The sequence below is a fragment of the Etheostoma cragini genome, chromosome 17, assembly GCF_013103735.1.
Source record: "Etheostoma cragini isolate CJK2018 chromosome 17, CSU_Ecrag_1.0, whole genome shotgun sequence".
NCBI classification, from domain to species: domain Eukaryota; kingdom Metazoa; phylum Chordata; class Actinopteri; order Perciformes; family Percidae; genus Etheostoma; species Etheostoma cragini.
In genome coordinates, this window is record NC_048423.1 from 9,968,218 (window position 1) to 9,991,986 (window position 23,769).

Sequence of the window (23,769 nt, forward strand, 5' to 3'; positions counted from 1 at the left end):
ACAGTAAATTCTGCATTTTTCTTTTGCTGTCACCAGGGCCCATAACCTGAGATCTGATTTTCAATAAATCTGTTTCTATGAAATGGAGGGCAATTACATCAAGAGAGAGAGATACTTTCAAAATTGATCCAAGTAGTTGGAGTGGCATGTATAGTGTCCATCTTAGATTGACCTCAGTGGCCCCCGTGAATCTAAAAAGCTTCCCATTTACAGTATGTGCTCCACATATATTTAAGACAGTATCATCTCTTAATTGGTCAGAGACTCATCTGAGGGTGAAAGTAAGAAAACATGTTCACACTGACTAACATAAACTCACAATAATGCTAGATGAAGACTAAACCCAGATCACTATGTGACAGAGTGAAAGTGACAAATAACTCAAACAGTAGTAGTAAAGAAAATCAACACTGAAAAACCATTAGATGTCATGTAAACAGTTTGCGTGCCCCGATAAACATACATTACAGCTGTAGGCTACAACCCTGATCACAAAGCCAAATACAATCACTGGAAGTACACATGACTGTGGGCTGGTTTATTTTGCTGTTGACCAAGTAACAGAGCTTAAAGACAGCTTTACTGTCATGTCACCAAAAAGGAAATTACAGTACAAATACAGTAGCAACTCCAATCAAATGCAGAGTCACCGAGGGATATACTGTTTATTAAAAAATACATAAAAGTATAAAAATATACTACATCAAATTTAACAAGAAATTAAACCTTTAATTAAAAGAAAGCAATACCATTAAGATACAAATATCAGTACTGTGAAAGGTAAATATGGTGACTAATTAAACATGAATGTGGCAATGAAAACAGAATTGGAATTGTGGAATACATACAACTGACATAGAGGAACAGCAGTTGTAGTGCTGAAGTCAAAATTTCTTACAGTTGACTGGAAAATAGTTTGGGCGTTTGATTGCAAGTAAACAGTGACCCACAGGTTCCCAGGGGTCAATGTCTTTAAGACCCAGGGGTGTGCGCCGAAGGACAAAGGACCAATTCACCATTTTATTTGATACTATTTTATATTTCATTTGCAGTTGAAATGTTAGAAAGTCTAAAGAGATCTTGGTTGACTGATTTTTCATCACCACCACATGTTCAAAGTTTCAAAGATAATCTGTCATCTGTCTGCCATACTACTTATTTATGATAAGGTAGTCATACACTGTGTGTTTCTCTTGTTTGTCTTATACCCAAATGATAATGAGAAATTACAGAGCTCTTCTCAGCTACTTTCCCGTATACTGTATGAAGGCGCCAGACAGATGAAAAAACTAAACAAAACATGCAAGTTTAAAACTCATTTAAAGTTTAACACTGTGGTCCAGCGTTCAGAGAAAATTGCTTTCGACATCTCTCTCAGTATAAGTTGGTTTGTTCTGGACAGCATCTGGTGAGAAGTGGATGTGTGCTATTAACAAGTCCTCTGGTTGGGGTCCCACCCCAGCATGGCTGCTTGTAAATGGCACTCTCTTATGGAGACAAATCACCCACTGGTTAGGGTTGCAATGAAAGGGGATACAGTTAGAGTACATAAATATAGCCGTAGGAAACACCACCAACCATGTGATACTCAAACGACAGACCTTCTGTGGCCAACAGCCAGGTTTCACTCTGAAGAGACTCAACTAGAACTGCTAAAAGCTCACATTATACAGTGTGTTTGGAAAGCTGTGGCAGAGCCCGAGCTCAGTTAGTTTTCAACAAGCACAATTAGCTGAACAGTTGAAACAACTGAAACTATTTAATAGCTCACCAAAAATACAGGTGTGTGCGTGTGTGTATGTGCACTTCTGTCTCAAGTGGGAACATGCCTAAATTAAGTGAATTGCCAGGAAGTCGCATTTCTTTTGCCTGCACTGTAAGGCATGGGGGGGTATTAACTCTGTTAGCACAGATAACAATAAAACGTTATATAGGCCTACACAATTAAATGTCAGCATTAATATTATGGACAGGAATAAAGAATTCGTTTCCCCTTAAAGTGACCGAATATGATTAAATGAATGATTGAGTGTTTTATTCAGTTTTCTAGTTGTCTTCATGGCTGAAAAGGTGCCCACACTGAAGTCAGATGTCTCGATCTCAAACTCCTGACAGATAGTGGAGCACTTTATCATGAAACAGTGTATCAAACAGCTCATGGATCAAATTAGCAATTACAGCTTCGAAGTTCACAAGATGTAAGAAGGGGGGTGGGGGGAAAGCATTTTGCATCTCACATGGTTGACTTCCCCGTCATCTTCATATCTGTTCACAGCTGTCACGTTGATTCTTTCTTTTCGCCAAGAACAAGGGGATATTGTTCTGTCATTTTAGAGTGAAAGCATGCAGGCACTCAACCTGTCGAAGCCATGCTGGGCTGTGTTGAGCTCTGATCTGGAAAAGGCTGGCTGCCTCCCTGCAGTTTTGGACTGTCTGAAGCAGTTGTTCTCATTTTAATTTCACAGAACCTTGGACAAACACACATTAGGCCAAAGACTCTGCAGCCAGTAAGATCACATCCCCTTGACTCCCATAATGTTAAATCTTTGCTTCTGATTTAATACTTAAGTTTATAATCTGTGTGCTACAATAGTCATCCTCAACATGAGAACATTTGTAGTTATTTAAAATACAGTAGTCCAACTTCAACAGACCCCCTAAAATTTTTCACTTAAACAACTACTGGTCTAAAGGTAAATTAAATGAATGCCAACGGCGATTGTGAGTTGAACAAGTGTACATTCATCAAACAAATGGGCGGCTCAATTGTTATCGGAGAGCACAATCAACAGGTGCTCTAAAGTAAACGTGGATGATTAATTGTTTGTACATCAGGTCTCCCTTTCCAAAAGCATATGCTTAAAATTCAATGAACTGCCAGAGACGTTAAACATTAACAGAGAATAACATTTCAAACAATGCCTTTTGATTGGCGGCATCCATGAAATGAAATTTGAATGGCATTGTAATGAATAATGTTCCTTGGCTTTGTTTGCAAAGCAATAGATTGGCCTCCCTGAAAGAACTGACAGTTTGTTTCTTTGAACTGGCATTTAGACCAACCAACACAAACATTTGCCAAAAACCAAACCCATTCATATTTCATAATAGGTCTCCCATGTGAACATTGAGGGTAAATCACACATCACAATTTAAAACAGATCTGTTTTGTGTAAGCACTACACTGAATCACAGGTACTACCTGTGGAGCCCTGGACTGAGGCCTATTCACAACTGCACACAAGGCACACACCACATTCAGCTGTGCCTCGGCTGCTCCTGGTTATACACGGTTTCATGACACCCTGTTTGCAATGAAGTACTGAGCAGCTTATTAATCAGTACTGAGAGGTCTCCCATCCATCCAGACATATGGCTGCTTGCCTGTGGAACATTTTAAAGGCAAGCAGGTCTATACAACAACCATTAAAAGCACAGAGAGCCATATCCCTGTAAATGATTTAGCTGGGAGAAGGTAGTAAATCAGTGTGAGTGTCATATACTGAACATGGCACATGCTGGAGTGAAAAATGCATACAGAGCGACTATTCACACTTGGCGCTGAGCATGGCATTTAAAGCCCTGTGTTGTCCGCCATCTCTCTACAGCCCTGTCAACTTCAGTCACAACTAATTCATTGAAGTTGATTATGAATGATCCATTTTTGGAATTTATACACCTGCACTCTGCTGAGCTTTTGCAGACTGGAAGTGGTTGTTTATGTTGTTTCAAGTCAATGGTTTTTATTTTTTATATTGTTATTTCAACAAGTATACTCAGGATACTGACTTGAGGCATTTTGTGGCTTTAATGGTTACACAAGGAAAGTCTCGCTGAAATTTGTATTTGTGAGAAATGCTAAAACACCCCAAACTAAACATTTTGTAGTTTAGCAATAATCAGTCTTTCTCCACACAGCTATTTAAATATTCCATTTGTAATTTTTGAGGCACGAGTTATTCCTGAACGTCAGTGCTTGAAATCTGGCTTGTCGACAGGCTTCACTGTGACTGACACACTCATCAAAATGAGAATCCTTCTTGCCTGGGGGAACTGTGATACCTGTCAAATGCTGGATATCTTTTAATGTTCCTGTCTCAAATGCATGTCAGAGCAAATGCCAAGTCATAACATCAGTTATTACCTGGATGTTCAACGCCTGATTCCTCTTATTTACCTTAGGTTTCAAAAGACCCCTTCACTTGTTTTTCCTGTTTTCTTTGTGTTGAGAATCATCCCAGTGACAGGTTTTCCATCTTGAAATGTTCAGTAGATTTTATCTGTTTATGTTTTTGTTTTTTGTTTGATTGGCTCCTTGGGTGTGCGAAGTACCTGCACGTCTAAGTAATGTGAGCACCTTCACCCGTAATTTTAAAGGTTGATGGCTTGCATTTGCCAGCTTTCACTCTAAAGAAAATTACAGACTGCCACATAAGAAATACTCTGCGGGTACCTGTGTGACCTCCAGCTTACGTACTGTCTGTAGGGGGAGCCGCTAAGCATATGACTGTCAACACTTTTGGCTTTTAAAAAGCTCTGTAGGGTCATGTCACATTGTGGAGAGTTGCACCAAATCCAAAGTCTAGGGGAGGCCGAGCGTCAGATATAAATCTGTACTGTGTAAATACTGTGTTTTACTGTAAATGTGGGATCTTTAGCTTTTAGCTTGTAATTTTGAGTGCTTTCTTTGCAGCAACCAAATTCAAATCAAATGTAAATTTAAGAAATAATGAAGAGGCCTCATCCTTACATGCCATGCAACAGCTTTGCTCCAAAACTCACTACATTAAGTGTCACTGTGTTCACTGTGCCAGACAACTGAAGGAACATATTACAGGCAGACTCTGTATCACCTGGTCTGCAGCTGAGATCCACCGTCCCTTCAACTCTCTAAATTTTGGTTTGACTATTCATAGCAAATGAGGATAGACAACACAAGTCTAGATATTTTATTAATCACCACCCTGAGACCCCTCAATACGGAGCCACTACATGACTTATAGTAAAATGTGTGGGGCAACACATTTTAATGACAAGCTCAGTTAGTCTCTAAATAAAACATGAGATCACTAACTGGAACCCAGACTAAATGAAAACATGATTTATTGCTACTTTATATTATTGTTCTATTATTCTTGTTTTTTTTTGTAAATTAATCGGCTTAAAAAAATGTGCAGTGGTTGTGTTGTTAAATGTGTTACATTTTTTCCTTTTCCCCGTGGTGTAATGTCTCTATAATCATATTACCTGGAAGGGAATACAACAGAGCCTTTTTTGATTTACTTAAGACTCTCACTTTTTACGCAATAACATAGCCTACTATTTTAAATAAGCAACTTCTTTCAAAAGGAAAACAGAGAAACTTGTTAGCTCAGCATTTGGCTGCCTATAATGTCCTCACTGCACATTCTGCAGGGCAAAAACAAAAACAAAACAGGGAAAACAAATGGATTGCAGGTAATTCTAGTTTCAATTTCTCAGTTAACACTAAAATGCGTTAAAGCAATAAAAGTGATGTGAGCTGCCATATTTCCTGGGGCTGTGTTGCTGTGTGTCTGGCCCAATTTGTCTCCCAGTCAGGCCCATTAGTCTACTGCGCTGCCTTCTTAATACGCTCGGCTCCCCCAAATGCCTCAGATCAATGTGTGATACATCGCAGCATCATCACTTACTGCATGTGGATGAGTTGAGAAATGTCCCCGTCTCTTCTTATTTCCTTAGAGAAGTCTCTATTGAAAGTCACATGGGCACAGGCAGAGAGAAGTAGTTTTGTTTGGGGTTGGTGAGGTGCAGGGGAGGGGAGGGAATTGTTTGGTCCAATGACATGAATGAATTGCTGGAGTAATGTGGAGGCTGGTAATAGTTGAATAGTTTACATCAATGTGATAAATATAGCTCTCATAAATCACGTAAGTGTTATATATTGCTGTTTTTCACACATGGCTCCGACCAGGAAACTCTGGAGAATATCACAGAGGAGTGTGTACAGAAGGGTCTGGGTCTTCAGTGGTTTCTTAAATTGGATAATGGTCCTACGGAGTTAGTGTTATACAGAGAACTATTAATGCTCCCCAAAACAGCTGCTGAGGTGGGAGATGGAGACAAACACAAAGGCAACTGCGTGTATACCCTAAATTCTTTTTTCATTTAGGCGAAATAGCTATCTTTTAGCAGCTTGTATTGTTCTAATCAGGTATTCACATTTTGAATAAGCAAAATCTCCTAATGGTATCAGGTGTCACGGTGTCAGAGAAGGTGATGTTGGCTGGAAAATATGCTAACCTCAGTTGACAACTATCACAGCAGAAACTTTTATTTTAAGAACAGTAGGTAATGTAATAGTAGTTGGTTGTAATAATGGGTTGTGTACTGATGCCACATTTTTGTTTATTTGAATGCATAAAACATTCTACTTTGTGATTTAGGCTCAAGCTGGACGGTTAAACTCTAAACTATAACGAGCACTGCCAAATGATAGACAGGGCACTGTGTTCAAAACAAAAGGTTTTCATTTGCAATTTAAAATGGGAACATTTTGAAAGAATAAAAGAGCAGGGAAGTTAGCTACTCCATGCCACTGATAACCAATCCTACCATTAGCCAAACCCCATTGGTACCACTGCCAAAAATGTCATGTGATGTAACTTTTAGTTGTATCCACTTTCCCTCAACTTGACTCAATCTACGCCCACTTCAGTTTGTGATTTTATTTGAAATCCCTTTGAGAATGTGCCTGGACTTTCTGCATGACGCCATTAGTTTTAATGCGTAGGTGGATCCAGCGAGCCCTATGGAGCAAGATTTTTCACTAAAGAAAAGTCATGAAGCCAAATAGTTACACCCTTCCTCAAAACACTGTGTGTCTGTACATTGTTTATCAAAAAACTTCACACAGCAATACATGATAAATAAGCAATAATCTATTTAAATGTGGTTGTTTCCTCAAATTGGTTATTTGATTTAGTGTTTGGGGAGAAATGATAATGTGCCATGCAACCACATCTGCAGTTGTTTGCATTCAAAATTTGTCACAGTTACTGATATAGCTTTCAGGTAGCGCTCAATCACTACATGCACGTTTTGTCCTCAAGCTAACTATTATCGTACTAGTACAAAAATATTTTAAGATTTTAGTAAGACTGCTCAGGGGTTGTATTTCTTATTTGTTGGTGTGGCTTTTCCTTAGGTTGTTAATGACAAGTCTTGCCCAGTGATGCAAGGTCAACTTTGATAATTTTAATAAGTTGTGCCCTGTAACATTCAACACATGAAGTGGTGCCCAGAGACTCATGTTCCATCTTACTCACGACCATCTCTATTCTATTTATTCATTATGAATTATTTGTAAATTGTTCCATACAGTAACTCCATATTTCATTGTCATTTGCATTATTCTATTTTCTTATCATTTTTTATTACCATGTGTGCAGGTGCAATATTTATGTCTAACAAATTTTGCTCCATTATCAGCATTGTTGTTGTTGCACCCTAAGTCTTTTTTTTCCTGGAGTGTGCACTGTGGATATTCCCTGAAAGAGATTTCAAATGGAAGAGTATTGACCAATCATTAAATCTTCATCCAATACAAGAGAAGACCTGAGTTTATGTAGTTAGAAAGCAAGTGAGTCATGTTAATTGGTGGCCCACACCCATGGAAATGACATCATGTACTCATACTGTCATATAAGGCCGGTGACACACCATCAGGATTTACTCATGGAAGGGAGACAACAGCAGAAGACAGCAATTATGTGGTAGACTGAAACCTCAACCTGTCAAAAAGTACTTGGAATGCCAATGACTATCTCAAATAATGTTGGATGACTCGATCTTTGACAATGCACTGGGTGGCTACACACAAAGACAGATGCTGTACAATGTCTTGTATTGTATTCACACAGCTTCAAACAAATACAATAACCCCGTGATTGTGTGCTGTAATGCCCCGAAGATACAGTGCTTAGGCATTGCTGATTTCAAATGAAGGCAAAAAAGCCCTTTTGCAGCTGAGCTCATCCCTGACATTTCCTATGCTTTTTACATTTGTCAGTGACAGACAACAACCTCATCAGCTTGCATACTACTCCAACATACTCCATTAAGGTGCCTGGAATAAGGGTGCATTTCCATAAAATATTCTTTGGCAGAATCAGAAAATGGGCAAATTATCTGAACACTAAAACACCCCAGCGCACTGTAGATCCCAAAGCAGACAGAAATGACCTCATTTAGGCTGTCTAAGCGCATGAAAGTGCTCACTGGTTCGAGATCTGAGTGCCACAGATAGATCAACACTGCCACTTCTCTCGCATCACCTGGATGAGCACTTTACATTTGTAAATCAATGAGGAGGGTAACCACATGTAGAAGAGCTGGGAGGGATTCCTGTCTGCCTTGGCACAGATTTTGAGAACCAAATTACCTCTATTACAACTCTCAGTTGGAGACTGCATTCTAGGATCAATCTGTCAGAAAGGGGTGCTTTAGCGTTGAGGAATATGACGTGATCAACAACAATGTTGATTTTTTTCTAATCTCCTGCATAATAAGCAGATTAAGCACCAAATTTGCTTTAGATCTGGATACTACCACTGAGTCTTTGCTTTGTTTCATGCAGCTCATTTCATGGTTTCATTACTACAATCACAAAAGCTGTGGACACCTCAACAGCTTGGATAACCATGAATCACACACTGAGATAATGACAGCCCAGTGTTCCAGCTAAGATGACACCTTTTCACCACATTGGAGTGCAAAGATGTAGTTAAGATACATATGCATGTCATGTACAGTAGTGATACACATATAGGCTGAGATGGTAACAGACAAAGAATGTTCTATGTGATGGATGAGTAGAAGTATAATCAAAATGTATTGGAAGTGTAACAATCTATACTTGTAAAACATAACTGCAAGTTAGAAATATCAAGTGCCCATAAAGTAAACAGTGCAAGCAAAGCTCTTATTGATTGGTTTCTCTTTCCCATCACTGAGAGCTTTTATATTGTAATCGCAGCCTGATAAAACAACCACACATACATAAAAGATAATAATCACTCTGTGACTTATGTTTGGCATGGGGTTGAACATTATAGCCGCTTCCCCATATTGACACAGCTGTTACACAAACTATAGACTTGCCACTGCAGACGACGGCATGTCTTCATATTGTGCCACACACCGACTAATGACAGCTTTAGTGGTGGTAATTCAGTAGGGTTGAATATGGGGTTAGGTGTGTGTGAGTCACGTCCTGGGCTCCCCCCCCCCCCCACCCTTTGCCAGATGTCCTGCCAGGTTTCCTGCAGTGTCTCTCTCTGAGGATCCAAGTATCTCGCAAGAATCTAAAATGGCTGCTTTAAGTCTTGAACGTAAAACTGAAGAAGCGTTTTTTTAAGATTGATTGTTTTTCCTACCTTTTACATTTTTGAGGTATTTCAGTGACTGTGTTTTGTCCTGTTTGACCACAGCTAGCCACTAATTTTTGAGACCATCCATTATGCAAACCAGGCAGTAGCATAACTGTGAGGCAGAGCAATCATCTTCATTAAGAAATAGAAAATATTTCAATATAATCTTAATGTATGTAGTTTAATGTCTTCTTTGGTAGGACAATCTATTAAAACTTCTTTAAATCGTCAATGTCTACTCCCTAAACCCTTAAAGTTACATAGCATACATAGTAGTTTTCCTCCTTTTGCTCCACCGTTCAGTTTTTGCTATATCAGATTATACTTTTTTATTTGGAAAGGCCCGGGCTCCATGTAAAAACTCTTGACAAAACACTGTGAATGTTCACTGTACCAGATTAGATAGGTCCTATACCTCACTTCAACAGCTCTCAAGACCCTCACCAGACTATTAATTTGGTTAATAAATTCCTTGTCACCAAATCTTCTTAATTTCAATTTTTATTGTAGTATGTGAATTGTTAAATCTCCAAATGTACCATTATGCTGTGGTTTGATGTATGTTTTTGGTTCTGCATAGATTGTGCACACCTCAACACTTTTAGGTCTTGATGGACATAGTGAATATGCACTTTGATACTCTAATTCTAATAACCCTATGTTCTCCTTCTCCTCAAATCTCTACAGAGAGAGAGAGAGAGAGAGAGAGCTGGTAATTCATGCACACATGTGCCTGCCTGTTCCTCCAGTGACAGGGCCAGGGGGAGGGGCACATGATAAATTGCCTTCCACCGGGACCCTCCGAGCACAGCCACCATGATGTGGGGAGGAATGGAAATTGCTCCCTTTCACCGTCATTACATCAGTTTAGGGCACGTGTGGGCCTTATACACACGATGAAAGGAGTCTGTTTTGCCAGAATAACCGCTGTGCAATAGACAAGGGACAGCTTAGGAGGATTTCTAAATAAATAATAGCATCTGATAACACAGCTGGGTTAACAAATGCCCAAAAGAACTGAAAGCCAAGGTAATGTTGTAAGTCGACCATGATAGGGATATAAGCTGAACATGTGACTACATATCGCTATGCTGATTTAAAGTTATACACCACGGATGATTAAACTGGCCGTGGGAACTCAATTATCTACGCACGCAACGATTTGGGTTTGTTAAGTTTTCTATAAAACTCTAAAATGGAAATAAGCAGCAGATTTGCTTATAAGTATCACATCCAAAACCAGAAGTAACATTACGTCCATAGCCGTTATCTGTGCAAGAAAAATAGAAAAATAACGTAAATGTTATGTGGGATATTATTAGGATTTAAAAATAAGTGTGACTTCAATGCGCCCTGATCTACAAAGATTCAAACCCCGATTTGTGAGTGTTTGTACCTGCATGAAAATCCCACAACTTTGCACAATATCCTTATTTAATAACACATTTAGTGCTGTGTACATTAGATTTACAGGTGGAGAAGATTATCAAATGCAAATTAAATCATAGCATCCTGGTAATGATACAATACAATTGTTTTTCTGTATAAAGTTAACGGCCTCCACGTTGAGCTATCACCCTAGTGGAGCATCAGAGGCTTGCTCTCAGTCCACAGCTTCATCATTAATAAAAAAAAAATAAACGCTTGTAAAATGTCTAGTGCATTAAACTTGAAAGCCAGCATATTATTCAAGTCAGCGTCTGTCTTTCTCTTAAGGTTGTAACATTGCCTCTTTGATTTTTAATTTCAGCTATTTAAAACACATAGATGTGCTTTTGAATTTTTTTAAACCACATAAAAATCTGCTGTCCTTGTCCAACTTTCTTTTTCTGGCGTATTTCACACATTTTAGTTTGCAGGTGAAGTAGCCTAACTCTACACCTGTCAGATAAAATCTCAAACAACTTATTGACAAAACTGACCCACCAGCAAACTAAATTATTTCATAGATTCCCTTTTTAAAACCTGTTTATCCCTGTGTACGTGCACACACACACACACACACACACACACACACACACACAACCAGTTCCCACTCTCATTTAAGTTGCATTTAATTTAAACTTTTAACACATGTGCTGTTATAAAAGTAAACATTTAAAGCTTAGTTAGTCATTTGGCGTATAAAGTAATACAACAGAAAGAACGAAAGAAAGAAAGAAAGAAAGAAAGAAAGAAAGAAAGATGCACATTATCGCCGAATAGTTCCTGATAAGACAGCAATGAATTATTTTAAAAAGTACGAAAGCCTGGAAAATATATTGACCCATGTTGTGGACATGTTCAATGAGGATTTATTAGCCCCATTCATTTAACAGACCACTTTTTAAAACTGTCAGTGGAATATAAATTCAACTATTATTTTACACTGAATAATGTTAATACTTCAGAAAATGAGGCACACAGAGATATGGAACAGAATTGTTTCTTATTTTTCCAGAATACATACAAAAAAATACCAATTCTCTTTCCAATGTGTACACCTGAAAAATAACGGCAATTTCAAATGTGGACAATTTCTGAAATTTAAGTAACAAACATGCATGTAAATTATTTTCTTCTCAATGAAACATTAAATAAGAACAAATACAATCATAGCAATTTCAAATTAACATCGAAATAAAGACCCCTACTTTAATTAGTAGTCTAACGTGTGTTTTCATTTTACCTATAGAGTTCAGTTTTAACATAATGCACTTTTTGAGTTGCTCAAATATTTTCCATTTGCAGCTATTAGCCTGCTTTTAGGCCGACATATAAATAAATACAGTTGAAGTCCACGGATCCCGCCCATATTTAGCGCTGTTAATATAAAAGTCTTTATATTCGCATTCTTAGTTCTATAAACTTTTCAAAGTCATATTTTTTTTTTCTCTCACTGGTATCCAAGCGCTGATGCTGTGGTGAGTCTCTGGCCATACAGTGCATAAGGGGAGTAGTAAGGGCCGGTGGCAGCAGGGACGGGGACAGGGCCACCGGGGTTGGGCAGGGGACTTTTGGAGTACGGATGGTAGCGGCTGCTGAGTCCTAGCGCGTGATGAGGGCTCCTTAGAGCCAAAGTTCCGGGACTCCCGGGGGCACCTGACGGTGGCATGTGCATATGGCAGGCCATGGCCGCTGCTGCAGCGTTGGCCAGTGATGAAGACCCGGGATAACCAGATATCAACTTCTCCGTCCCAGTAAAAGCAGTGTGAGTCCTCAGGTGATTCAGGAGCTCTTCTGACGAGGAGAAACGCTTGTCGCACGGTCCATTTGCTGACACCCAATTACAAACATGAGGGAGAGGGTCGTTGGGGAGCATGAAACCGTATGGGTACAGGGGGTGTCCGGTAAACGACGGCGCCGAGGAATGAACGCCATGCATGTGGTGTGTCGGGTACATTAGTTGGTAGCTGGATTTGAGGGCGTTAGCGGCCGCTGCAGCTGCAGATTCGTGCGTGCAGGAAGCGCTGGCTGCGCCCGCTAAGTGGCTGGCACAATGGTAACTGAGGCAGAAAGGGTCTCTGCAAAGGCTGGCTGACATGATGGACGGTGGAGAAGCCCCAGCCAAAGGGCTGGATCCAGCCTTACTGCAGCCCAGTGAATTGGCCAGCTGTGCGTTAACCAAGCTCCCTCCGTGGGGCAGGAAGTGTTGAGGGTAACCGGCATAGGCCCCGGCCAAGCTACCCGGGTAGCTCATACCAGCAGGAGGCAAAGGGAAAACTGTCTGTCCAGGTTTGTAAGGAGAAACCGGCGCCACAAGTCCTGACCCGAGAACGGATGCGGAGGATACAGAAGTTACACAAGAGGAGTCCGAGGAGGAGGTGCTTTTAGAGCCAGGCGTCGTCTCCTGGTGCTGGTTGACCTCCACGTTAATTCCACCACAACTCACGCTTATCCTGCTGTGGCTAGTGGTGCCAGACCCATCCGTAGTGCCATTTTTATTACAATCAGAGTCTTTCTTTTCATCCCTATCTCCACACTTCCCCTCTGATGGCATGGGGGACGCAGAAGTGCTGGAGTTGGGGCTGCCTGTCCGCGGCGTAAACGGCTGGCAGGTGGCGCTCGGCACTCGGAAACCAGACTTCTCTCCGCTCGAGACGCCCGAAGACGAGTCCTTCTTATCTGAAGGCTTAGAATAAGGTTTGAAGCTCGATTTGTCATCCACGCCGATGTCACTCATTTTCAAAGGACCAGATTTAGATTCCTTCTCACTAGATCCATTTGATGTTACGGAGGATAATTTGGAGGAGGGTGGTGGGTCCGGTTTGCCGATCTGAGAGCAGGTCTGCGCCAGCAGAGCCAAAGGACTTTTCTTGGCATCAAGCTGCAAAAGAGATGACAAATATGTTGATAAATGCTACTTAAACCCACATCGACTGCATTTCTTTTTTTCTGAGATTACAAAATGACGAGAGAAAGCCGTGGGATAAGGGTATGCGCATTTCCAAACGGAAATGTAGTCTATAACGCACGGCTCGTGCGTGAACACAACTACAATAGTGTTGATTATTAAAAACAATCCGCGAGGCTTTACACAAAACTGTTTTTAACATCGGATTCACAGTTGGACATGGTATATTACGGGATAACAGCTGTAGGCTCCTATAACAGAGGCACGCGGAGCACTAAGAACTGAAATAGCCTACATAAGATTGTAATTACACTGACATGAAGTAATGGAAATCTTCCTCTTACCTCTATAGGACTAATCGGGGTAGAAGGCAAAGGCTGCAGATACTCCGGGTGCAAAATGTGTCCCGAGCGTGCGGTAAGCATTTTCAAAACCTTGATGGGAAGTCGGTTAGCTTGCCGTAGTGGGTGAGACGGGGGTGCGGAGTGGAGAAAGGGCTTGGTGATGCTCGCTGAGCTTCTATTCCGAGAACTGCTTCTCTCCCAGGCTACACAAATATCACTATTTTTCTGGAAAGACGCCGAGGGCGACGTGATCATGTCCCAATTGTCAGGAAATGAAACGGCGATGCTTTCGTCAGATACATTAAGAAAATCAAAAAATCATCGAGCCTCTCTCTCGGGGATAAAGGAATCGTAAAAACGGTTCAATAATAAGTAATCCTGGTAGTAAAGAAGCAAGGAGCGGCAGCTGGAAGGAGACAGCGCGAGGTTATCGCAGATCCGTGGCTGAGCCTTGCACCATGAGCGCTGCGCCTTCAGTGCGTCTGTCTGCAGGTCCTCGCTCTGTACTTCCGATGTACGAACTGGTAGAAATGTTCACTTCAAAAGCAGCTGAATTAGTCCGAGATTAAAGCCTTTGCCGCCTTCCAATCAAATGGGACCCTGAGGTGATTGGAGGGTCAAGGGGATGTGACGTTCTCCTCTTTGTAAGCGCCTGTTTCGACAGCTCGGGGGAGGAGATGGGCTTTAATGTGTTGGTGACTGGGCACGCTTGCATGATTTCTGATGTGGAGCTACGGGTTCAATGCGCACGAGTCCAGGATACAGAATAGTGTGTGACTAGTACAATATATGAACAATCCCTCCACTTGCCTATTTAAATAACAAAACATAGCCTGATTTACCCACTTCAACACCTTTCATGTCATTTTTGTTAAAAAGGCCTGAAAAATATCGTTGAGTTATGTTGTGTTATGTTAAATAAACGGTAGGCCACTCAGTTTATTCCGTATTCACCTTATTTTCTGGGTGAATTTAAAACACATTTTTATCATTAACATATTCATTTTCATTTTAGTCTAATAGGCTGTTATAAACGAATGTAAGTTATGATGGTGCAAGTTTTTGTATGCTACTAAAAACTGACATATAGGCTATTACGGACATATTCACTGATTCATTGCCATCAACAGCAAAGGGTATACTACTTATAAAGTTGAGGTGTAAATATGTAATTTAGAATGATGTTGTCATCTTACAAACTGTTTTATTTGTCATCCCACAACACCGTGGAGTAGACCGAGAGACGCACACAATGCGCACCGCCGGGACTTTTTCCTCCACTGGCAAACATAAAACCAACCATTTCAGCTCGAATTCCCTAAACAGACAAGCGTTGACAGGAATAGACCGATGTAGTGATGGAGGGATGTGAATGTCACATGTTTTCAGTATAATATACACCGCCCTTCTATTTCTATCTCCACCCCTCCGTCAAGTGTCAATTCTGCTCCACCGCAATCAATCAGTTATTTGTCAGACGCTGTCAATCCACCGCTTGATTTATGTCAGCTATTGTGGCTGATTACATGCCAGTGTGACTGCGGGAAAAAAAAAAGAACAAACGGGGAGAGAGACATTCCGCAAGAGACACCAAGTTTTCAGAAGAAATAAATAAATTCTCGAGTTAAGATTTAATTTTAAGATGTAGGCCTATCGACAGTAGCAGAACCAGTCCAGACAATACGGGGCGTAACAAGCAGAAGCTGAGGACTGCTCCACATCTCCATTCTGTCCCTTATCAACAAAGTATTTAACTTTTGAAGTTATTCATCAAACATGATTCAACTTTAATAACTTGCAACCCGTCTAGCTCACATGTTAGCCTGCTTGAAGCAGCTGTTAAGGTGCTAAAGTGCTTTTGCCATAATCGGCCGATTGTGGTGTTAACAAGAAGTTTTAGGAAAAACCCTGTTGCCATGGGGGGAAAAAAAAAACCTGTCCTTCATTCAAAAATACAAAATAACAAATACCACATGATTAATAAAATAGAAAGTTCAAATTGGCCATTTCATAATTTCTCTGTCCCTTATGTAGTCTAACATGTAGTCTAATCCTTCCGAAATAACTTTGCTCAAACAATCTGCAATTCATTCAGGAAATTCTAATACGCGACATCACGCTCTCTCATGACAGAACCCTGTCCATTTCGGCTAAACGCATCTGCTATTGTGTTGTTTAAACCTGTCATCTGCCTCGGGCACACTGTCATCTGCAACAAGAATAACAAAGACGGGGAACAAAAAAGAAATCCAGACATTTTTATATTGATGTCAGCTCGATTTTATTTACATACAATGGAAATGATTTATTTTCTTTAAGAGGTAGAAAAGCGGACAGGGAGACAGAAAAGAAGAGAAATGGTCTGTCAGGCCGTTGAGAAAAGAAGTTTAAAATGCCTTGAACTATTCACCGCTGAGATGGCTGATCAGTATTGAGGCTTCAGGGCAATCGGGCAGCTTTTCAATGCGCTTTTCCTTTCATCTCAATCGGGATGGAGGCGCTCAATTAAAAGCCTATCAGTTTGTAAGTAAATCAACGCCTATCAAAGTTGTCACATCAAACAAAACGATTATTATTGCAACCCGCCTCTGCCATTAATCTCTTTCTGTGGTAATCTGCTTGACAGGTCAACTTGGAGAGCAAGAAAACCTGGAGTGGACAGTCAAGGGGTAAAATATATATTTTTTTGGGGTGGATAAGAAAAAACCAACACCCTATATTTAATAAACAACAATGTAGGCTATATTGGAGTTCATAATCTGAAGCAAGTGCAATTTGGGATGAACGGTATAGGCTACCGTGAATAAAACAACATAACTAATAATGCCACATGGTTAAAAAGTAAACAGTAATCAACTGCAATAATTTAGAAATTAAAAGACAACAACAACTGTCACACAAGAGCATAAAGCCGTTGTTCTGCTACCAAGACTGGCTTCAGTTTATAGGCCTGCACTGGTCTGCATGGCCGACTCCAGCTTTGTAAACGATTTATGAATAAATAAAAAAAAAAACAAGCAATAATTGTCTTCTCTGGGAAAACATAGGCTAAGTCATCATGTGTAATTTAAATAAACAGCAGCTCCAAAATAGGCCAACCGTTTTTGGTTTTGTTTTTTCTCCATTTGAATGTAAGAGTTTGTAAGAAGGGGGAACAAATGAGCTCAGCTCTTTGCTTTCAATGTTTTCAGTGTTTTTGTCTGGCAGTAAAAGGGGGGGGGGGGGGGGGGGGGGGGGGGGGGGGGGGGGGAGGACATTTCACAATATGCAAAGATGTGTGATTGATAACAGGCTTGCTGTTTTCTGCAAGGGCTGTCAGTCCGTGACACAATATGTGAGTTATTAGGGCAAAGAAGGGCAACCATACATTTTCACTGTCAGGCGAAAACCTTCTTTATTGTCCGGATGACGAATAGGCTTCTGCACCACACACCAAAATACTCGACATTCCCCTTAAATGGGAACACGTTTTTGCAACCGTAATTCATGATATTTAAATAGAAAGTTTTAATATCCCCATATATTTCATAACACCGACATGTTTATGAATCACTCTCCGCATGGCAATACAACTATTTACATCTCGTGAGGAAACAAGTTGGACTTGCATGTTTACTGTGAGCTATCTGCTGGGCCGACTTCTTGCTATGAAGCGAGGAGGAACACATTTCAATGCTGATTTATGTTTCTCTATTGCCACATCAAATAGAAATTAAACAATTTAACAACTTTCCTGATTGCACCCTCAAATCTCACCAAGCCTGTCATTTATCATTAAAAAAAACGACTTTTTTAATAGGCTCAGGTTGTTTTGGCGTTCTTAATTCCATAACATTATTATTATTTTATCTCAGTCCCTTTTCACTCTATTAATTACTTTTTTCGTGGCGATATGAACAAAACCTTTTTTCTTTTTCTTTTTAAAGACACGCATAGGTTATTATCTGCAAATAGCAGTAGTCTAACAAATAAAGGATACATGATTATTAAAACCATTAAAGCGCATGCAGTACAAAACATTTTTGTCTAACTCCTATGAGGAAGAACAGGTTTACAGGAAAGTCCGTGACACCACATTACCTGGAATCATTTCCTACTAAGCTCCGGTGTAAAACGTCAGAGGGGTAAAAGGATTTAAAAAAAAAAAAAGAAAGAAAAGAAATAACACTGTAACAACATTTAGACGAAGTCCTTCTGTCTAACCGAAACTTTGCATGACATAAACACACCAACCATTACATTCAGTAAAATGTGAAGCACCGCGAAACATCAGTGGAGACTGAAGCCAGACTCTCGCTCTCCCTCTCCGGGCAGCTGCAGGGAGAAAGTGAGCTTTTTCCGCGTATGGGAGGTCCCGCGTGACGTCACACAAGATGCAGTGAAGGGTTGAATGAAGCACAGCAGCAACATGGTGATCCCAAACTTTCTGACTCTCTCAACCTGTGACCCTCAAAATATGAAGGGTTACCTATTTTCACCTATGAGCACAGCTCCAATTAGAGGAGGATAAACAGAGCAGTGAGGTGAGCTGCTTTAGTGATCGGCTGCCATGAAGGCTCGCATGCATGTCCTCAGGCCAAACATAGAATAGTGACTGAATGAATGAATGAATGGAAAAATAGTTTGGTGGCTATAGTCTACAGTAATCCCCAATCCACCATCTTTCAAATAAATGAAATGAAAGTTAATAGGTGTTATACAGGAAATCCAGCTTTGCTTGGTGCTGATGGCTCCGCTCTTGATCATGCTCTCTGGACCAGCCAAGCAGCATGCTCAGCTGAGACAGGGAGCGCTATGCAGAAACCCCCTTGGCTACAAAAGAGCGAGGCCAAAAAAAAAAAAAAGACATTGACATTTTTTTTTAACTGTGAGTCATGTTATGACTCTGAACTTGGAAGGTGCATGCTGGGGCGGTGGAGGCAAACCATTGGTGCAGCAGCAGTGATAGAAGCACCAGGCAGTCATATTTATAAGGACCACCTTGATGGGAGAATGGCTGTGATTGGTGTGCGTATGACTTCTGTGTCCCGCATGAACTAATGCTCAGCTCTAGTATATTTACTATAGTAGGCTACTGTAGGCCTACTTATGTACACATTTGAGGTACTTTGTACTTTACTTGAGTCTTTTCTTTTCATGCCACTTTCCACCACTAGCCTACTCCACTACATTTCAAAGAGATATATTGTACGTTTTACTCCAATACATACATCTGACAGTTTTAGTTAATTTACCAATTAACATTTTCACATACAAAAACACTTGTTTATAAAATATTATGTACAGTATTTAGTGTAAAGTATAGCTGAAATGAGTAGCCGATTGAACACCTAGTGATTGACAGAATGTTTTTTGGTTGTTTCTAGTTTCTAAATTTTGTGAGGATTTTTAAGTAGGAGTTTCTAATGCATGTTTAAGTAAATGCAGAACTTGTACATTTTTTTTACAGTGTGTTATTAGTTAAGGATCTGAATACTTCTTCCACCACTGGTATTAAAGCTTTCACCAGCTGAAGTCTTATTGTTATAGCCTAGAAAAAAAAGCGATTGCTTTCTTTAAAATGTAAAGGTGATATAAATAACGTTAAACCAGTAGGTTTAATCATTACTCGCTTGGTCTGCAGCAAGACAACACTCGAAATTAGATTTGTAAGAAACACTGTGTCCACGTGCCTCGCTGGCGCTTCCGCACAACAGGTCAGCTGATTGAAACAGCACGCGGAAACTGTAAAGTCAATTGGAAAGCGCCAGTAGATCTCAAAAGTAGCCGGGCTACATCCACAAACACCACAATTGTATTAATGTTGACAGCAGCGGGTTTCTAACGTGAACAGGACTTCGGATATTAACTCAGATAGCGTGTCTTAAAAGCACTGTCACCGAGCTCGAGCTGTCAGCCTCAGGAGAAAGCTATGGCACACAACGAGTCGTTGGTCGCTTTGAATGGGACTCAAGTAAGTTTGTTTTGGAAAGTTTCGTGTCGGAGTCTGCCCCACCCCGGATTTAGGCGAGACGTTATCAGTGACTGTGGGGTGGGTTTCCCGGTATACTGGTGTATACTGGTTTTGTTTACTTCGACATCACATGTGACGTAACATAGTTGACGTTACTTACAGACAGTCGTGACTGTATTTGATTTCCTGCTACAATGCCACTGGAGAAAAAATGCCTTCAAGCTGCAGCAGTATCATGTCATAAAGTGTAATTGGAGCATGGCAGACTGTTTTAAACGGTTGTAAAGTAATATGCAGTGCACAATATTCTTTGGGAAGTTTATATAATTGTATTGTTGCAAAATTAATAGTATTTCTTAAGTTACTTCTCTTCCTATGTCCCAACTGTGGGTTTAAGTGCTGCATTATATAGCATCCTATGGCATTCAAAAATAATTCAAGTTATATTCCCAAGTCATTGCTGTTTTAAAGATCCTTAAACAATTTTATTTAGCTAATTTCATGGGTGTATTAGTGCTACTTATCTCACACATCTCTCAGTTTTATGTTTTGTTTTATTCCTAAAGATTTCCTACATCGGACATGACTGCAAGAACATTCCAGACTTCCTTGGAGACAAATATGGCCAGATAGCAAGAAGGCTGGATCTAAGCTTCAATCATCTCAGGTAGATGCCACATGCAAAGGCAACAAACATGTAATCATCTGGATGCAGATGTCATGTCTGTTTCTGTCCCTCTGTCTCTCTGTCTGTTCTGGGAGACACACACCCTTACATCAGGTGCAGTTGAATGTGCGCCACCCACCAATCAGGGTCAATCTAATCGATCAGGTTGACATGACATCAAAGTGTTAGAGCTGAAGTGCCTTTACGCAAGGCACTGTGAATGTGTGACGCTGTGTGACTGTGAAACAGATGTTTCTGGGGAAAAAATGTCGTCATAACTAACGGCCATAACGGCCGGATGCTATGACAATGAGACTGAGTTGTAGAGGTGGGTGTGGGTGTGTCTGCATTGCCAATGGTTGATTCTGACATTTTTGTGGTGCTACGACTGTAAAGCCAACCCGTCCCGCTGCTGAGATTGAGTTTGGTCGCGTGACGAGACTGCACAACTGCGTTTGTTTGGTGAAACATAGTCACGTGCCTTTAGCCGAAGTCTCTCTCTCTCTCTCTCTCTCTCTCTCTCTCTCTCTCTCTCTCTCTCTCTCTGTCAAAATTAAAATTAAAATGAGGCGTACGCGAAGGGATAAAAAAAAATGAGGCGTAGACTACCAAAGAGGTAAAAAGAAAAGTAACAAGCTCATTGTTGCCTAATGTAGAGGAGTAAGAGTGTAGTCTACTCACCAACTAAAAAGTAAAAAGTATAGTGATTTAAATCTACTCCTAGAAATATGTTTTCAAAAACTTACTCAAGTAAATGTAATGGCGTAAAGGTAACTTGTTACTATCCTCTGCTGGTAGGTTGTAAGAACATTGTTATAAATACTGAGCAGAAACGAAGAAACACCCCTTATTCAGGATACTGTACTTTATAGATACTTTTGTAAAAATCAAAATAACTTTAGAGATCTTCATTGTAAAGGGTTTAAACATTGTTTTCCATGCTTGTTCAATGAACCATGAACAATTATGAACGGTAATATATAGGAAACATATATAGGAGACATTTCTACTGACTCTGAAAAACACCAAAAGAAAGACGCCCAGGGTCCCTGCTAATCTACGTGAACGTGCCATAGGCATGGTGCAAGGAGTTTGCTTAAAACATTGAAGCAGTTGAAAGTGACAGGACATTTCTTTTTTTGCTGAGTATATAGTATAATATGCATTAGTCTTAGTGCTTAGTGTTGGTATATTCCTTCTGCATGACCTTCGACAAGTGTATGAAACCAAAAAACTGTGGCCAGTGGTTACCTTGCATCTATGTATCTATAAGGAACTGTTGTGATGCTTGTTCAACAGCTCGGTCTCATGGCAGTTTGTGAAATTATGAGGTTATTTAATTTATTGATTTGTGTACAGTGACACAATTTTCTTGTATTTTTCGTGGTGTTGAGCACGAATGTTAAACTAATGTATTTCAATGGGAAGCATCTTTCGCGATAACAGCACGATTACAGTAGTGAGTGTTATTGAAAAGCCGAGTAAAGAAGTTGGTTGGGTGGTGGTTGGGTCAAACAACACAGGACTTTCACCCCGGAGACGGGGGATCGCGTCTCACGTGTGGCAGTCCCTTTCCATGTTCTTCTTCTCCTGACCGCTACCGTCCCATTGTTGTCACCGTCTCCAGCGCGCGACGGTTCTTTTCCCCATTGTTCATTTGCTAACCACAACCGTCGCGTTGTTGTAGCCCATCCCTCGTGTGGTGGCCCGTCCCGTTGTCGTTGGGGTGTGGCGTTTCATTTCCCAGTTCTTGCGTCCCCCAGAGACCACGGATCGTGTCCTGGCGGCCGATGTTTTCACCACCAACCATGTGTGGTGTTCCATTTCACCATTGTTGGATCCCCCCAGAGGGCGGATCATGTCCCAGCAGCCCAGTCCCATGACAATATGTGAAATGGTCACGTTCCCATTTTGTGGTGACCACCACGAAATAAACAAAAAATGAGTTACTCTGTTGATGAATCAATGGCCAACAACAACAACATGGCCATTTCACAAACTGCCGTGAGACCGGGTTGTGTTCACATACCTAATGAAAGTCTTGTAGATTGACAAATCTGTAAGAAGGATGGTGTGCGTTCGTGTGAGTTTTCTCTTTTATAAGACATGCTGCCTGCCAATGCACACAGAAATATGTTTTCTCTTCAAGCGCTGGCATTGAAAAACTAACATTTGCTGAATGAAATTGTATTTTTTTTCTTATTGCATCATACTGAACTTTTGCTTTCAAATGTAATCAGCCACTTATAGCATCCACATGCAGTTAATGCCAGTGTGGGTGATCAGAAGTATTTCCATATTAGTTTTATTTAAGTAAGTAAGCAGAGAAGATGTTCATGTCACTGGTGACTTGCAGTAACCGGTAGACATTTGAGTAATCAAGTATTTGTTTAAACACAATTTTTTCCATTAGATCGTGACTCCTATGTGCATGGTACAAAATACTTGGTGAAATAATAGATGTCATGGTGTCACCTTAGTGGAAGTAATGTTGTCTTGCAAAAAGCTTTATGAAATCTGACTGACTCAACCCTTGTGTGTTGCTTTCAGAGAGATCAAGGCTGGCATTATGTTTCTCGCCTTTGAACCCATCACATTAAGGACTCAATGTTTAGAATAAAATATTAATGACTCATATATTACTAATTCATTAGTAATGTTCAGTTTGGCTAATCTCAGATGTCAGATATCATTACTAGACTTCAAAGGGTGGTATGGGCAGAGAAGCGGTGCAGAAGCGATGAAGTGGCAATCGAACCAATTGGAGCTGATATCAGTGGACTATTGATCGAGGGTTTGCTAGTGGGCATAATGATCTGTAGCTTAGTGTTTTCATCTTTTCTCTTGTAGGCAACATAATTGTTAACTCCCGTTGCAAGCACAGCATGAACCCTGTATCTCTACCCATATCTATAATGTATACTGACCTGCTAGGGCAGTTATGCTAGCATTTCCACCATACACACACACACTCACGTTACAGACCAGTAAATCAACTATTCTCCCCTAAGCTTGTTCTCTGTTGCGATTGGTGTCTGTAGGTGCTCACATGACAACATTTT

General features: G+C 40.4%; 2 protein-coding genes across 4 annotated transcripts in view; one reads left to right on the forward strand and one right to left on the reverse strand.

Annotated features, from left to right (window-relative positions):
- Window positions 1–11,819: 11,819 nt before the first annotated feature.
- Window positions 11,820–14,679, reverse strand: znf503 (zinc finger protein 503). The gene is made up of 2 exons (XM_034898704.1): window positions 14,088–14,679; window positions 11,820–13,716 (listed from the first exon to the last, which is right to left on the reverse strand). The coding sequence occupies exons 1-2, from the start codon at window positions 14,340–14,342 to the stop codon at window positions 12,286–12,288; spliced, it is 1,686 nt and encodes a 561-aa protein (XP_034754595.1). The 5' UTR covers window positions 14,343–14,679; the 3' UTR covers window positions 11,820–12,285.
- A 5,088-nt stretch (window positions 14,680–19,767) lies between these two features.
- The window catches only part of lrmda (leucine rich melanocyte differentiation associated), a 201,303-nt gene continuing 197,301 nt past the window's right edge, over window positions 19,768–23,769 (forward strand). For all 3 annotated transcript variants that reach the window (XR_004660176.1, XM_034898529.1, XM_034898528.1), the window contains exons 1-2: window positions 19,768–20,040; window positions 20,607–20,707. Coding sequence is in view for 2 of the 3 variants with exons in the window: in XM_034898529.1 (XP_034754420.1) it covers window positions 19,999–20,040; window positions 20,607–20,707 (143 nt within the window). In the remaining variant the exon portion in view is untranslated. The remainder of the gene's footprint in view (window positions 20,041–20,606; window positions 20,708–23,769) is intronic.